This window comes from Dysidea avara, chromosome 10 (assembly GCF_963678975.1).
Source record: "Dysidea avara chromosome 10, odDysAvar1.4, whole genome shotgun sequence".
NCBI lineage: Eukaryota > Metazoa > Porifera > Demospongiae > Dictyoceratida > Dysideidae > Dysidea > Dysidea avara.
Window position 1 is genome coordinate 27,075,957 of NC_089281.1, and position 16,918 is coordinate 27,092,874.

General features: G+C 39.6%; 2 protein-coding genes across 3 annotated transcripts; both read left to right on the forward strand.

The window, feature by feature from the left end:
- Positions 1-10: 10 nt before the first annotated feature.
- LOC136269237 (FAD synthase-like) lies at positions 11-6,767 on the forward strand. 2 transcript variants are annotated; one of them, XM_066064739.1, is made up of 16 exons: positions 11-150; positions 250-344; positions 1,882-1,992; positions 2,383-2,489; positions 2,666-2,791; positions 2,847-2,995; positions 3,049-3,103; positions 3,154-3,187; positions 3,242-3,302; positions 3,349-3,465; positions 3,910-3,990; positions 4,042-4,146; positions 5,160-5,223; positions 5,274-5,399; positions 5,485-5,558; positions 6,519-6,767. In XM_066064739.1, the coding sequence occupies exons 2-16, from the start codon at positions 317-319 to the stop codon at positions 6,676-6,678; spliced, it is 1,398 nt and encodes a 465-aa protein (XP_065920811.1). In that variant the 5' UTR covers positions 11-150; positions 250-316; the 3' UTR covers positions 6,679-6,767. The 2 variants fall into 2 exon arrangements, with proteins under 2 accessions (XP_065920811.1, XP_065920810.1); XM_066064738.1 differs by having other exon boundaries at positions 17-150; positions 1,869-1,992.
- Positions 6,768-7,312: 545 nt separating this feature from the next.
- On the forward strand, positions 7,313-12,047 carry LOC136268907 (stress-70 protein, mitochondrial-like). Its single transcript, XM_066064373.1, has 18 exons — positions 7,313-7,446; positions 8,056-8,105; positions 8,159-8,339; positions 8,607-8,692; positions 8,736-8,863; positions 9,044-9,117; positions 9,174-9,280; positions 9,327-9,489; positions 9,551-9,643; positions 9,697-9,906; positions 9,960-10,049; positions 10,308-10,445; positions 10,491-10,595; positions 10,705-10,822; positions 10,879-10,973; positions 11,104-11,196; positions 11,247-11,390; positions 11,755-12,047. The coding sequence occupies exons 1-18, from the start codon at positions 7,363-7,365 to the stop codon at positions 11,911-11,913; spliced, it is 2,118 nt and encodes a 705-aa protein (XP_065920445.1). The 5' UTR covers positions 7,313-7,362; the 3' UTR covers positions 11,914-12,047.
- The last annotated feature ends 4,871 nt before the right edge of the window (positions 12,048-16,918 follow it).

Consider the following 16,918-nt stretch of genomic DNA (forward strand, 5'->3'; position numbering starts at 1 on the left):
AACACGTGATAGCATCTATACGTTATAGGTCTAGCGCCCTGCGCGTAAACGAGGCATTTTCTTTCAAAAGCTTGCTAGATAGAACGAGTATGATTAATCACAGAATTAGATCTAAGTCAGAATGCGACTCTCTACGTGCTGGAATTATCAGTAAGCTTACCTGTGTGTTTTTGATTACTCTAATAGAGCACGTGCAATTTTAGTGCCATGTGCACCTTATGTGTTTGTGTACTACTTTATCAACTGTAGTTATCGGAGATGAGATTCTTAAAGGACAAGTTCAAGACATCAACTCTTATTATTTCATACAGCAATTATGGGAGCTAGGTATCAAAGTGTGCAAGGTAATTGCATGACATAATGCACCTATCAATGTCAAGCCCCACCCCCAGGGGTGTCCCCATACACCTACTGGGGATTTGACATCTACACTTGCCCCACTCCTGGGGCTTTTGACAGTGGCAATTTGCTGAACCAAAAATTATTTTAGTAGGTAAATCAAATCCCCTATAGAAACCCTTCTATTGAGGTGGGGACATAGTATGACAAGCCGACATAATGTTAGCCTCGTGTGACCAGTTCACTTTTTCTCCCATGGCGCTTATTGATTGGAAATCAGGCGCTTAGAATTAGCAGGTGTTTATAATTTCAAATTGATAAGCACCATGAGGTAACAAGTCATTTATAGTGTACAGGAGCCGGTTATTCTTGTATATTAAATTATGGATTTATCACCTGAGATTTCATGATCATGTGCTGCGACACTGAATCATTTATTATTTTATTATCAATTTTTGTCAAATGACAGGGTTACACAGAAGGCTGGGCCTGCAAATTTGCTTCCCACAAGTACATACAAACAACAGAACAAAAGATACAAGGACAATACACTAATACAAAAGCAATACATATAAACAGAAAAAGAGACAATACACTAATTATGACACAAAACAACACAAGAGAAATACAAAACAACAGTTTAAAAAGAAATCGTTGGAAGGCAGCACGGAATGGTTGGTTATCTGTAAGATAGGTGCAGGTATGTTGTTCCACAATGAAAAAAGTAACGAATAAGGATTGGTGGTGGAGTCTAGTGCTGCTGGATTTGTTGGATGTCTGTTTATTGTAGAGAAATATTGTGAAAACAAAATTGCTGATTGATGGTTTAAGATGTTGTGAAGTTGACAGATAGCAAGATAGATTTGTCTCTGATGTAATAATGCCCACTCCATTTTTAGGAGTTTGTATTATTTGTATGTGGAGAGTGTCTAACTGGAATACGTTACACTGAAATTCTGTGAGAACGAAAACTCACCATCATCAGTAGAGACTGGTAGAGGTGTACATGTAATCAAAATATACTTGTACAGGTAGCAGTGAGATTGTACTGAAAGTTAGACATGTGCACTTCTCTTTATGAACTGTTGGTTTGGATTGTGTGTCAATGTATCACATCCACCCCTGTAAATCATTTACGACCCTTGTACTTGTTTTTCAGCCCTTCCGGGTATTTGTCCTATCCCACTATAAGATATTTAGTTCGAAGATTTTCACTTAGGGTCTACAGGCTCTGCCTTTGCCTTCCAGTGCCTTACTGGTAAACTAGGCACTAAAGTAGTGCAGAAATAACAACAACATATAAGCAAGGTCTTGGTGAACAGTAAATCTCGTAGCCATAGCTACGTGTTTTGAGAAGATATTAGGTAGATGTGTTAGAAAGAAGTTTATTGTCTTAGTTCATTTTTTAATATTTTTAATGTGAAAAAAGTAAGCTGGTCAGGCCTGTGGAACAATTAACTAAGTTGACGACCAACACTACACAGCTCAGTATTCCAACCTTTGTTATCTTGCAAACATTTCATGTACAGGTATCTGTGATAGGAGATGAAGTACAAGAAATTGCTGATGAGGTGAAATTGTTCTCTGACATTTACGATCTTGTGTTGACGTCTGGAGGACTAGGGCCCACCCACGATGATGTGACAATGGAAGGTGGGTCTGTGTAGTGAATCTTTGAATGGGTAAATATTGGTAGTTTGTTACTGTACATGGTTGGTTGTGCATCCTTTCACAAAAAAGTAAACTGTATATTGAAAAATTTGTCCCCCCAAATAATGCCATACCATATCCATAAAATCAACATGTGATATAACTGAGGAGTTGTATTTCAGGAGTACTCAAATATGTTTTCATTGTATGTCCTGATACAGTGGAACCATGTATGTGATCAGCAGACTATGATGTTCCATGTGTCATTCACTTCTTTGTACAATTCATCCTTCCTACAGTCATTAATTAATAATGCAAAAGTAATGAGAAATTTCTATTTACTCTTGGCTGGAAGTATTTTTCACAACTGCTATTATCTTGAGCCATTAACAGGTATTGCTGCTGCTTTTGGAGAGAAGTTGTTGTACAGTAAAAAGTGTGCAGACCTTCTAGGAGTATCAAGTCCTGATGACCCAAATCCTTTAGCTAAGATGGCCATGGTATGTAGTGTATAGTGTAGTGCACATGTGTTTGTTTAGTATGCAGTGTGTCTGTCTGACTGTCTGACTGTATGACTGACTCTGTGTGTACGTGTGCGTGCGTGCATGTGTGTGTGTGTGTGCATGCGTGCGTGCGTGCGTGTGTGTACCTGCAGTGTACATGATTATTAATACAGGTCCCCACATCTACAGTAGTACATTGTGGTCCAAAGGCAACATCCATTCCACTCTTTGTTGTTCACAATGTCCACATTTATGTGGGTATCCCTAGCTACCTACAGGAGACATTTGAGACACACAAGGTCAGCAAAACTCTACCACCACACTTTACCACATTGTACTGGATGGCATACACAGAAGCTGTATAGCCGGTGTGGAGTACACTTCTATCGGCGAGATGTCTACATCAACTGTAGTGAGACTCAGGTGGCTAGTCTGCTGGCTGAAGTACAGAGCTCCTTCAAGAAAGTCCATATTGGCTCATACCCTGCGACCACCCTAACAAGGTACCATTGATTATGATGTCATCACTTGTGATGTAATATGACATCATCAATAGCAAGTATGAAGTGAAGATCTCACTAGAATCTCAGTGTATGGACCAGCTTAATCAGGTACACTTACCTTTAATCTTGTTATATTTGAAGCTGTATGCTTTTTATAGAGCTTTGATCAAATAAAACATGGACTACCACAAGGTATTGATTATGTCACTGTGTGTGTACTGATCACATGTACGTTACATGTTACAGAAGCCATAGTAAACTGGACTGACACGTTCAACAAGGCTGACTCGCTAGCATCTCCCAAAAGGTTCCTACATTGTTGTGGTATTCGTAATTACTTATATTATTTTCAGCCCTAGGCAGAGCTTGTCATGGTTGCTAAAGGGAAAATGCATTATGTGCCCCGAGGACTTGTATGATGACATTACAGTTGCTGTGGATGTCATCCGCTCTGCATTACAGCAGTACAAGTCAGTAGCATTACTGTGTGTCTGTCAGTCTGTCTGACACTGACTGTGGTGTGTGTGTGGGTGTGGGTGTGTGCGAGTGAGGCTGTGTGTGTGAAAGATGTATTCTGGCTTGTAGATTGAGACTCTAGGCAGATGTATACATTGATTTACAATTCAGGGTTGAAGGGCCAGGATTGTTATACATTGGACCCCCTCTTACATAAATAGATTTTAATGGTCCAGCTACTGGCAGTTCTTGTCTGTAGCTATCAGCCACCATCAATTATATAATCCTTTAATTTTGTGCTTATGACATAGTACGCTGTGTGGCTGAGAAACATAGAAAAATTAAATCAGCTCCGAAACCATGACTCTTGTGTTCTCTAGTGGAGTCCATGACTTGGGAGTGAATCAGTGAATAAAATAACAATGGACTTCATCTTTATACTTTCCTTTGTTATACAGGCTAGATGAAATATCTGTGGCCTTCAATGGTGGTAAGGACTGCACTGTCTTGTTGGCATTATATCATGCTGTGCTGATGAGGTATGTGAATCCTTGTGTTCTACAACTGAAGTTCTCTTCCTTTCCATGCAGAGAAGTTGGTAAGGATGATCGTCCCAGTAGTATCAATGCATTCTGTATCAGTGACAAGGAGAGTTTTCCTGAAGTGGATGAGTTTGTAGAACAGTGTATTCATAAGTGAGTACCAGTGTTTTAACAGTGAGACCTACTGTAGTCGCCAAGTACCAACCTACTCAACAGTCCCACAATATGTCATTTAGTAACACACCCTGTAAGGTCAGGATTCAGAAAATGTGCTCCAATGGTTTTTCAGTAGCATTTGTACGTTTTCCCAGAGACTCTAGTAGTTCTGTCCCGTTATGTCACTGGTTTGGAGGGATAGCTACACACAATAAAATTGCTTTAATCATCAATTGGCCAATGAAGGATCCATGAAATGACAAGGAGAGGACACACTCAGGCACAGCTTACTGCATGGGCCAGGAAGAAAACTGTTAAGTAATGTATGCGCACTCAATTTTACGGTTTAGTATTCATTTGTTTCTGATCATGAGTGGTGTACATACTACAAGAGTAAATTATTTACTCTTGATACTGGGCAAAACATCAAGTGGGATGCTAGGAAGGATAGTAACTAAGTTATAGTGTGCAAAGCACACTCCGCATGGTCTATCTAGGTGCACCCTAGTTTCTTTTTTGTTCTTGAAAAATCAGCCTTCTGAGATTGAAATTTACTGATTTCTGAATGTTTTATTTGACTATATGACTGCTCTATTTGAGTAGCTGACTGCTGTATTTGAGTGGCTTGATCTTTGATCTTTATAAGCTGAGGTCTAAGGGTGAAGGGTTCTGGCTCCCTGATTATTATATTATTAGAGTAATTGACTGCACTATTAGAGTGCTGTAATTGTTTATGTTTTTTTTAGTGATTACCTAATTAAGCTAGAGAGGGCTTTGCAGGGAAAGGTGTTCAGTTACACATGTTTTACATGCATGTATGTATAGCATTTAAACCTTAAAGGGTGGAAATTTGTCTCGAATGATCCATTCTGGATCCACATGTGTGGCTGGTTTCCCAACACTTATCTGTACAAATGACACAGTTTTTCAAGTTGGCTGGTGACTTTATTACACGGTAACATCAGATCTCAGGTACCAGTATAGCTGTTATAGTGGTTGACCTGCTGTAGGTATGGACTAAACTTGACCACAGTACAAGCACCTATTCGTGAAGGGCTGTACAAGCTAAAGGAGGTAAGGTATAGTAGTAATATCATTACTAACACTTGTGGGTTTGGGTTTAGCTGCAGCCAAGTCTAAAGGCAGTGTTGATGGGCACACGTAGGACTGACCCATTCTCACAAAATTTGACTAGTTTTACACCTACTGATCCCTCATGGCTACCCTGTATGAGAATCAACCCCATACTGGTAAGTAGGTATGCATGTGGAGATACCAGCCACACCCCTTAGTGTATGTAGTTCTAGCCATGCCCATTTTTACTCCACACTGCAGGACTGGTCCTACAGCCATGTGTGGCTCTACCTCAGACTGATGAATATCCCATATTGTTCACTATACAATAAAGGGTGAGTGTTAATTTGCAACCTTTATTGCATCTCACCGATCAATAAAAACACCTTATTTTTGATTTGCGCATTGCATAATTTTTAGCAACAAATTTTCCATTGTAATAACCTATGGATGTACTGTGGATTTTCTGTCCATTTGAACTGACTACTTGAAATACGTATTGTCAAGAGTTCATAATATATATATACAATTTAGGAGAGTATCCAACGCTGTATTGCCCCTTCAAAACGCACTGCGTAATAATGTTACGCAATAGTCATCATCACCAAAGGTGTTAACTTGCTGGGGGGGGGGGGTTTCCGGTTTCCAGGGGTTTCCAAACCCCTTTGGATTTTACACACTACTTGAAGCATTAAGAAATTGAAACTTCATATTTCCAGAATCTGGAATCTATCATGGAACAGGACACATTTTAAACTTTCATCTTAGTAAAAATAGTTTCTCACATGATAGCAACACTTACAGCATTATTTTGAAGTATGAATTTGGTGAAAAGATCGAGATACTCTAATAAAGCAGTCAGGAAATATAAACATAACAGTCACTTAGCTATAGGAAACCCCTTTTCAAAATTCCTGCATACTCCCCTGATCAATGTCTATCAACAAGTCTTTCATGGCGAAGCCATGTGTTGGAGTTTACTGAAATTATACTATAATATTCGGATATGTTGCACAATATGTTACACAATTACTACGTAGTGGGTTTTGAAGGGGCAATACAGGCGTTGGATACTCTCCTAAATATATATATTATGAAATCTTGGTATTGTGTAATAGTGCATTAATCACATACAGTATGCATTGCACAGTATGCAATACTCAAATGGACAGAAAATCCACTGTAACTAATGCCATAAAAGACAAAATGTTATTCTCTAACTGTTAATTCAATGCATTATTCAATTTTTTTTTCAAATCATTATAATTGCTAATTGCATTTATTATGGTATCCAGGTATACCTCACTTGGTGGTATAAAGAACACACTACCCAATCCTTCACTGCGACGAGTCTCAGTTGGGGAAGATGGTGAGAGTGACTCATTCTACCAACCAGCTTATCTTCTAGCTGATGATGCCATGGAGAGAACTGGGAGGACTAGCAAGTCATCATAAGACTAGAAATGTATTTATTTTGTAATTATTTATTTGTAAATATCATTGGGGGAATATCTGCCATTTATCATGATAAAGAGTTGACCTACTCACTCAGTTTATTTTGGATCTCCCTGATCTCAGTGACAGTAGGAAAGGTGATAGTAGCCAACAGTAAATGTGTTCTATTAGTAACTTGTTTTGTGTACTATTAACTAGACGTTGAGCCAAAACTTCTGCCCTAATTTTACTAATTGTCATGTCCTCGTATATTTAAAGCCAGTCCAGAACCATATAGGGAAGAGGTCCCATAATTATATCATCATCCTACAAGAAGTTACTCTAACAGAGAAGCTGAATAGTACTGGTAACATCTCAATAGTAGCTTATCATAATCAACAGATAATAAGCTGTGTTTGATCTTGGGAGTGGAACCTTTGATATTTCAAGAAGATGTAGAGATCACTAGATATTCTAGTGGATGATGTATCACACATGTTTCAGTGTCCTGGATACTATTAACCAATCAAAAGCACCTGGCAGTGTTTTTGACTAGCTTACTCCAAGAACAGGAAGAATGTTACAATGATGCAACACTTATCACGCAATCGTTTATTGCATCATCCAGATAGCTGAATGTGCTTATGTAATTGATCACGTGCTACTACAGACATTTCTAGACTCCACGTGTCTCGTTTCACCAGCATGCTGTCGTGTGTAAGAGCAGCGCGTATCCCTTCCCGGTTTATCGGCGTTACAAGTAGATGTTTCAGTCACGCTCCAGTACGGGTGAGTTATCGGTTAGGTGTGATTGTAATGGTACGCATAGCCGTTTACAAGTGCACAAGCCAAAGGTCACTGGTGTTGAAAAACATCACTAGAGTATTATTACTCCGTGCTGGACTCTATGTACTCTTTTAACCACTGCGCTGTGGTGAATTTTAAAGTTTGGTAGTGTGAAGAACACTTGTATTCTTGCGAACCTGCGAACCACATTATGCAAGGACTGAGTGATGTTCCCCAGATGTGTTTATATATTAACAGGTATAGCGCTCGTAGTTAGACACATGTGACTTGATTTTGTTATCACTGATAGCCATATCTTATTGCTTATATAACCATAGCTTAGCAGGCTACTTAAATACTTGTTATAGCTTATTGCTTAATATGCTGCAACACACAACATACCAGTGTTGTCCACTTACCAAAGGAATTTGATGTACAAATGGGCACTAAGCTGTGCACTGTACTGGCCCACCAGTGTACAATTTTGTGATTGGTGTTACACTTGTATAACATGTAAAATATCTGGTGACGTTATCTTGTCTTGTCTTGCTACATATATTAGCAACATTGTATAACATCTTTTGTTTGTACTGTGTGGTCTATTACTCACAGCAATGGAGACACAGTGCTCGTCATCAGTTGTCATGGAACAGGCTGTACAGGTAATAGTGTGCTGCGAAGGGGTGGGGCTGGAATCATGTGATCACTGTTGTAGCAATGAAGTCAAAGGGGTGGTGATTGGAATTGATCTTGGCACCACAAACTCTTGTGTGGCTGTCATGGAGGGGCCTAATCCGAAGGTGATTGAGAATGCTGAAGGGTCAAGGACAACTCCTTCAGTTGTGGCCTTTTCCAAAGATGGAGAGCGTCTTGTAGGAATGCCAGCAAAACGACAAGTAAGGATCACACACACACACACATAACCATATCCCTCCCCACACACGAATGCATGCACTCACGCACACACACACACACACGCACACACACACACACACGCACACACACACACACACACACTATGCACACACGTGCACACACTACACAAACAAACATACAAGCACGCATGCACACTCTACGCCCATACACACACTACACACACTATACCCATACACTTCACACCTACCACAGATAGACATGCAGTACACACGTTTATACTCTTTTAGGCAGTGACTAATCCCAAGAACACATTATCAGCCACTAAACGTTACATTGGTAGAAGATTTGATGACAGTGAACTAAAGAAAGACATGTAAGGTGTTGTGTGGTGAACTAGTGGCTAATGTCCATTACAGGAAGACTGTATCATTTCAACTAGTCAAGGCTGACAATGGAGATGTGTGGATGGCTAGCAGTGATGGTACTAGGTACTCCCCCAGTCAGATTGGTGCCTTCGTGTTGATGAAAATGAAGGAGACTGCTGGTATGTGTGTGGTCTTGCATGTGTATCAGCTAACATGATACAGACAGACACGCACAGAGAGAGAGAGAGAGAGAGAGACACACACACACACACACACACACACACACACACACACACATGCACACACACATGCACAGAGGTGTATGCTATCTGGCTAGTTGTAACTAACATTCTTTTCAGAATCTTACCTTAGTCAGCCAGTGACGAATGCAGTCATTACAGTGCCTGCTTATTTCAATGACTCACAGAGACAGGTGAGCCATTAGTTGTATTGGGCATATGTGACAACTAAATCATCATCATTATAAAGGCTACCAAGGATGCTGGCCAAATTTCTGGATTGAATGTACTACGTGTGGTCAACGAACCAACAGCAGCAGCCCTAGCTTATGGAATAGAGAAGACTGATGACAAAATGTAAGGACTTGTACTCTAACACACTCAGAATACTAGCACTGTGTAGTGTTGCTGTGTTTGATCTTGGAGGTGGAACCTTTGACATTTCAATTCTTGAGATACAGAAGGGAGTGTTTGAGGTGCGATCAACCAATGGAGACACCTTCCTTGGTGGTGAGGATTTTGACAACGTCTTGTTGAATTATTTAATTGATGAATTCAAGAAAGATGTAAGCCAATGAGTTATACCATAGTTTTAAAATTATTACAATTATTATTCAACTACCACAGCAAGGGATGGATGTGTCTAAAGATCCTATGGCTCTGCAGAGACTGCGGGAAGCAGCAGAAAAAGCAAAGATTGAGCTATCATCCTCCGTCCAAGTAAACAAATGTCTATGAAAAGGTTATACAAGTTGTTAAGAGAATTTTTCCAGACTGACATCAACTTGCCATACATCACCATGGATTCCAGTGGGCCAAAACACATGAACATTCAACTCAGCAGAGCAAAATTTGAGTCCCTCGTCTCATCTCTGATTGAGAGAACAATTAGTCCATGTGTAAAGGCTATGAAAGATGCTGATGTCAGTAAAAGTGACATTAGTGAGGTCATCCTAGTAGGGGGTATGACCCGTATGCCTAAGGTAACGTCACTAGTGACATGATCATGTACTTATTAAGGGTCATACCCTTACAGGTACAACAGTCAGTACAGGACACATTTGGAAGACCTCCTAGTAAATCAGTCAACCCTGATGAGGCTGTTGCCATGGGAGCAGCTATACAGGTGCATAGAAGACAGTTGGTGTAGGTGTATACAAACTCTGCTTAACCACTGCCACTACTAGTTCCTTCTCTGGTGCTGGTTTTTTTTTTTTTTTCCCGTGATTTAAGGAGACTGTTCCATCAAGTCTGGTTTTATTACCTCTAAAAGAGGAATGCCTTGTACACAAATATGCCAAACATTCTTGATCCCAAAGTAATCATTAAAGTAGTCCTGCTAGCATTAAAGACTAGCTCTACGAGTTCTGTTATTCCCCATTAGGGTGGTGTATTATCCGGTGATGTGAAGAACGTTGTCTTGCTGGATGTCACCCCACTATCCCTCGGTATTGAGACACTAGGTGGAGTATTTACCAGGTTGATCAACAGAAACACTACCATCCCTACCAAGAAGAGCCAGGTGACTGGTGATGGTAGCGAAGTGATGTTTAACCATTTGTTGTAGATCTTCTCCACTGCTGCTGATGGTCAGACAACTGTGGAGATTATTGTCTGTCAGGGAGAGAGAGAAATGGCCAACGACAATAAGACACTCGGCCGCTTCCAGCTGGTAATGATACTGTGTCACCACTACACTCTATGTGTGTTGTTGTATACCCTTTGTGTGTCACCGTGTATGTCACAGTTTGCGTCAAATACCCTCTTGTTATCACTACCAGGTGGGGATTCTACCAGCACCTCGCGGTATACCAAAGATTGAGGTAACATTTGATATCGATGCCAACGGGATTGTACACGTGTCAGCAAAGGACCAAGGAACAGGCAAAGAACAACAAAGTATGTCACTCCTATGACATGTACACCATATTATCATGATCACTGATCCTGTCTAGTTGTGATCCAGTCATCCAGTGGACTGTCTAAGGAGCAGATTCAGGAGATGGTAAACGCTGCCGAGAAATATGCCGAGTCCGACAAGAAGAAAAAGGTAATGAGGTGGCATCATCCATAGTGTGGCAGTTTACACTTAACTTTGTGCCCCTTTGATAGAATGTCTGTAAGATAACGGGAATTGGTATACATGTTTGTACTATATACATTTTATTTTCTGTTGTTAGGAGCTGATTGAGGTGATCAATGCTGCTGAGAGTGTCATTCATGACACAGAAAAGAACATGCAAGAGTACAAGAGCCAGTTACCCCCTGAGGAGGTGATGTACAACATGTCCTTCCCACAACTTTACAGTGTTGTTGTTCGCAGGCTAAGAATGTGGAGGAAGATATTGAAAAGTTGAGGAACATCATTTCCAACAAGGATAATGAGACAGTTGAAAGTGTTCGTCAGGCAATCGATTCCCTACAGAAAGCATCCATGAAATTGTTTGAGTTTGCCTACAAGGACAAGGTGAGGTCTCTGGAGTGTAGTTTTTAATATAATGTCAAGGGAAAATGATTTGTAGGTAGCAGCCAATCCATAAAAATCACATTCCTCCTCGGGAAAAAAAAACTACCTCCATATATGGTATTTACGGTATTATGACCTATCCACCTACCCATGTAGAACTTTCAAATTCTTGAGTTAAAATTTAATAATATGGTCAATAGTTCACTTTCAGCCAGAAGTTGGCATTGGCAACTTTTAAGATCCTGGTGTTTGATTGAACTCCGAGGCTTTCCTTAAGGTTGTATGGTGTATTGTGTGTGATAGGTGTACAGAATTTACTGGTATTTTAGCACCATAATTTTGACCATAATTGTATTGTGTACAGGGCACTGGCGCAACAGGAGACAGTAGCAGTGACCAGTCATCATCCTCCTCCTCAACACAATCTGAAGGTGACAGTACAACCACCAGTGAAGGAGAGGCTCAAGACAGTACAACCACCAGTGAAGGAGAGGCTCAAGATGTTAAAGATGACAAGAAGTGAACGAATTACCACCTCAACTGTATTTAGGAGTAACTTGTTAGGTACCAACCTCTGAAGCTGTTTGTGCTAATTATTATTATTTCATTAAATGTAATAATATTTGAAATACATATAAGTACTAATGGGACAATCAAGATGATGATAATGTCCAATGGCGGATCCAGGATGGGGCATTTGGGGCAAATCCCCCCCCCCCTACACTGCCCTTTCCTTTTAGGAAGAATAGCTAGTTATAGTTATCACTTTGATAATGCCAGTTAGGACAATATCAGTTTATTACTCAAGAAATGAATACTTTTTGGCAGACATATACTTCTCTTTACTACAAAAACTGTCACCAGTACCTTTGTGCGTGTTAAGCGCCTCTAGAAATAATTACCGTCTGACAGATGCTTTAGCTTTTGTAGTACCTTTTAAGACTTCACAACCTTCTGCAATGGCCTAATGGCACAATTCAACAGTGAAACACTGCTGAGAGGTGATTATTTGCTGCTATGTGTATATCAACTACAACAGATTGCAGCTAGTAGTTGATTCCCCTTTTTAATGGTGTGAATCTGAACTTTTCTGTGCCCCTCCCCTTGCCAGCTCCTGGATCCGCCCCTGATGTCACTGCAATCTCTGGAGATGCAGTATGTTTGTTCATTTCAGGTGGTAGGGGAGTTTGGCGCTGCAAACAATGAAATGAGGAATAGGGACCCGCCGATTATGCTCATAATTTTACCTATTATGCTATGCTGCACTGCTCAAATATCTACCTATTATGCTTAAATTTTTGCTCAATACTTACCTATTATGCCCAATTATTTATGCCTCAGTTCTCATGCTCTGCTAATAATTTCCAGTTTATGGATTAATAATAAGTGGCTGAAGCACAAACTTACTTGTCAAAGTGCATATTACAGAAAAGATCGATATACTCTAATAGAACAGTCAGCTATATGATTGTTCTATTAGAGTTACTGACTGTTCTATCAGAGTATATCGATCTTTCCGTGATAGCTATTTCGATAAGCAAGAATTCATGCTATTATACAAATATTCTAGCATTATGCTCAGTGCTTTCAGGCACCTATTATGCTCATAATTATGCCAGCATAATCGGCGGGTCCCTAATGAGGAACCAGTGGGTATGGCTGCTGTTACAGATGGCCAGCCAGCCAGCATGTAGGGCTAATGATTGGTTGGATTATTGAAGGCTATATACACCCATGTCTCATGCTGCCCCAGCCCTGTGTTATTTGTTACAGAAATGACCTCTCAAGCACAAGTAGCATAGTCCACTGGGGAGGATTACATAATATAATTTATGTGATCATTACCACAAGACAATACCCAAAGAACATGTCCCCTCTCTGCTTTGAAATGATGTTGATTGTGTTTACTATTACTTTTAAGGCATCATGTTTTTTCTTGTCACTTTCTGTGTACATTGGTTCTGTTAACACAAGATGCCAACCTTTCAACAATTTTAGGAGTGAGATGTCAAACATTACCAGCAATGTGGACTAGATGTACAGCTCCAGAGGTTTTGGTAGTGAAGACCAAAAAAGGTCGCTGCATGCTCAAAGTACATAAATAAGCACAGGGCTGTCCAATTTTAAGCACAGGGCTAAGTATGAAGCAGATCAGGCATGAGAAACATGTGAGAGCTAAGCTGAAAGAGTGAGAAACAGAGGGTTAGGTGTAAGATTACTAGCGAAAGAGTGAGACTCACGCCTAATGCGTGACAGTTGACATGTCTTCTATTAGCATGGTCATCCACAAGGTACAAGTAATAGCAAGGAATACGGTGGTGTGTACATGTGGAGTACAGAATGTTTGGAAGTAGAGGGTTGCTCAATTACAAACTCTAGTCTAGTTAAACATCAAAGGAATTAGCAGATTCTGAAACAGTTTCAACCAGTTCACATCTATCTGGACTTGTTTCACTGGTGCATATTGGGTTTGTACATGCTGTTATATACCACTTTGACACCTCAGATCAAAGGAAACCACAGGGTTATTTAATAGTTATACCATGGCCGCAAAGGGATTTGCCTGATATATATGCCCAAGCCCGAGGGCGAGGGCATATATATCAGGAAAATCCCGAGTGGCCATGGTATACATAATATATACCAATCTGGCATGCTCACCTAATAGGTGAAGGAAGACAAACTTGCATTCACCACATTACTTTTATACAGAGGTTTGCAAAAATCGATTGTGGGTTTAAATTGTGGGCACAGAAAAGAAATGATTGTGGGTTTCACTGGTTGTAGTGATGCCATTTTAAACCAAATAACCACTTTGTGGATGAATAAAATTACCTAAGGTGCTAAAATAAACACTTAGACATGTAGGTTGTGAATGTTTGAGGCATCTTTTCATGCAGTTGAAATGTACTGTGTAGAAAAACAATCCCCACATTGCAAAAATGATTATTTAGTGATGCTTAGTAACTGACTCAATTCTTTTTACTTCACAACAATGCTCCTAACTAAATCAACATGTTTAACTCAAACCCACAATGCAAATTTTAAGCATTTCTATATAAAATAAACAATCAAAGGGAACTGATGCTTTATAGCTGCCTTAGCATCAAAGGCAGTTGTGGTCAGGGCTATATCATGATATCGCCCTGTGGTCAGGGCAATATGTGATATATAACCCCAGGGGGGGTAGGACATGACGTCACAATAATTGCGTGACGTATGCGTACTATACATTTTGCCATAGGGTTGAGTTCTAGTAAACCTGTTGTATTTATAGTCAGAAATAGTAATTCAATAGTGAAGAAATCGTTTTATCTACTAAGCCCCACTAAACTAAACCCCAGCAATATTACGGTGAATTTTGTAATAGAGCATTATTTAGAATAAATTCTGATCTTAGTTTCAGGTACCTGTGTATATGTTCGCTGTATTCTTAGTTGTTAGTAGTAAATGCAATCGACTTCGTCGTCTACAATGATGCAACTAGCTGACAGATTAAGTTTTTCATCTTGTAATTATCATTGGAATTCAATTAAATTACGCAAAATTATACGTGTTATGACATCATGTCCTACCCCCCCTGATATAACCCTGTGATTTCCTTGATCTGAGGTGTCAAAGTGGTATATATATCACATATTGCCCTGACCACAGGGCAATATCTAGATATTGCCCTGTGGTTAGATATTGCCCTGTGGTTAGGGCAATATCATGATATAGCCCTGACCACAACTGCCTTTGATGCTGAGGCAGCTACAAAGCATCAGTTCCCTCTGATTTTTTTATACAGAGATGCTTAAAGGTTTGCATTGTGGGTTTGAATTAGAGCTGCTTAAAGTTTTGCATTGTGGGTTTGAGTTAAACATGTTGATTTAGTTAGGGGCATTGTTGTAAGTAAAAAGAATTGAGTGAGTCAGTATTGCATAGTTCAGTTACTAAATAATCATTTTTGCAATGTGGAGATTGTTTTTCTACAGAGTACATTTCAACTGCATGAAAAGATGCCTCAAACATTCACAACCTACATGTCTAAATATTTATTTTAGCACCTTAGGTAACTTTATTCATCCACAAAGTGGTTATTTGGTTTAAAATGGTATTACTACAACCAGGGAAACCCACAATCATTTCTTTTTTGTGCCCACAATTTAAACTCACAATCGATTTTTTGCAAACCTCTGTATAAAAGTAATGTGGTGAATGCGGGTTTGTCTTCCTTCACCTATTAGGTGAGCATGCCAGAGTGGTATATATTACTTATACCATGGCCACTTGGGATTTGCCTGATGTATATGCCCTCGCCCTCGGGCATATATATCAGGCAAATCCCTTGTGGCCATGGTATAACTATTAAATAATACATGTACATAAGTATGGGCACGTGTCTGTCCTTAGGCAAAATGTTGTATCATCAGTATAAGACATCAGTGTGTAATACTCATCAAACTTTCCCAGTTGTCATTTGTCTTGTTAAGTCATGTAGGTGCTTGCCAATGCAGTATATTTTGTATCCACTGAGATTTCAGTGGGAGCTGCACACCACACCCCAGACCTCTCTACTGGTGAATTGACATTGTTAATTGGAATTCCCCTTTGTAAGATGAGTTTGTGCTTCTCAGGTTGAAGTGCTGCCTAGCAGAATTTCCAATTCACATATTCGGTACACTCACAATGCTACTGTGGAGGAAATTTGAGTTTTGTGTGGCCTAATAAGCCGTCAGGTATTAAGCACCTATACATCACTAACCTACACACTTTCACTGTGAACTGATGTTACTTGTGTAGTCCAGTATTGCTGATCAATGATGAATCAAGCTTTTGAATTAATATTGCTGATCAATGATGTATCAAGCTTTTGAATTAAGTTGTCTAATTTTTAAGCCAGTACAGAACTTATGCTTTGGCAGTTACATTGATGCATAGAATCAGGGCCATAGCCAGACTTTTGTCTGGGTAGGTTCTTTTAGAAGAAAAGTGGACCTTTTTATATGACATGATTCACATTATATTAGGGTGTGCACATTCTAGGGGAGTCTGGGAACACCCCCCCCCCCCCCCCCGCCACAAAATTTTTTGAAAATAGATACTGTAAAGTTGAATTTAGTGGGATTTCAGTCCAATTTTTTAAGTAAGCTGAAGACCAGCTGTATGGATGATATCTCTAATAATTATACCATCTGCACATGCATGTGTCTAAATATAATATATTGTAATATCACAGTGAATAAGAATAAGAAAGATTGAGCACTCTGCCATGATCAACAGGGGCAGTGGAGCAGAACAAAAGGTGTCTTAAACAATGAAATTTAGACATTGCATAGAGTTGAAGCATGGATGCTATTCGTGGGCATAAGACATCGGTGCTTCTTATTAGTGACATCAGACATCATGGATGGGCTTGTCCACCAAAATCTTATACTGTAATGAAAGCTCGGTTTAAACAATCTACATGTAAACTGAGTAGCCTTTAAAAGAAAATGTAATTGTGACTGTTCTATTAGAGTATATCGATCTTGCATTGCATTTAA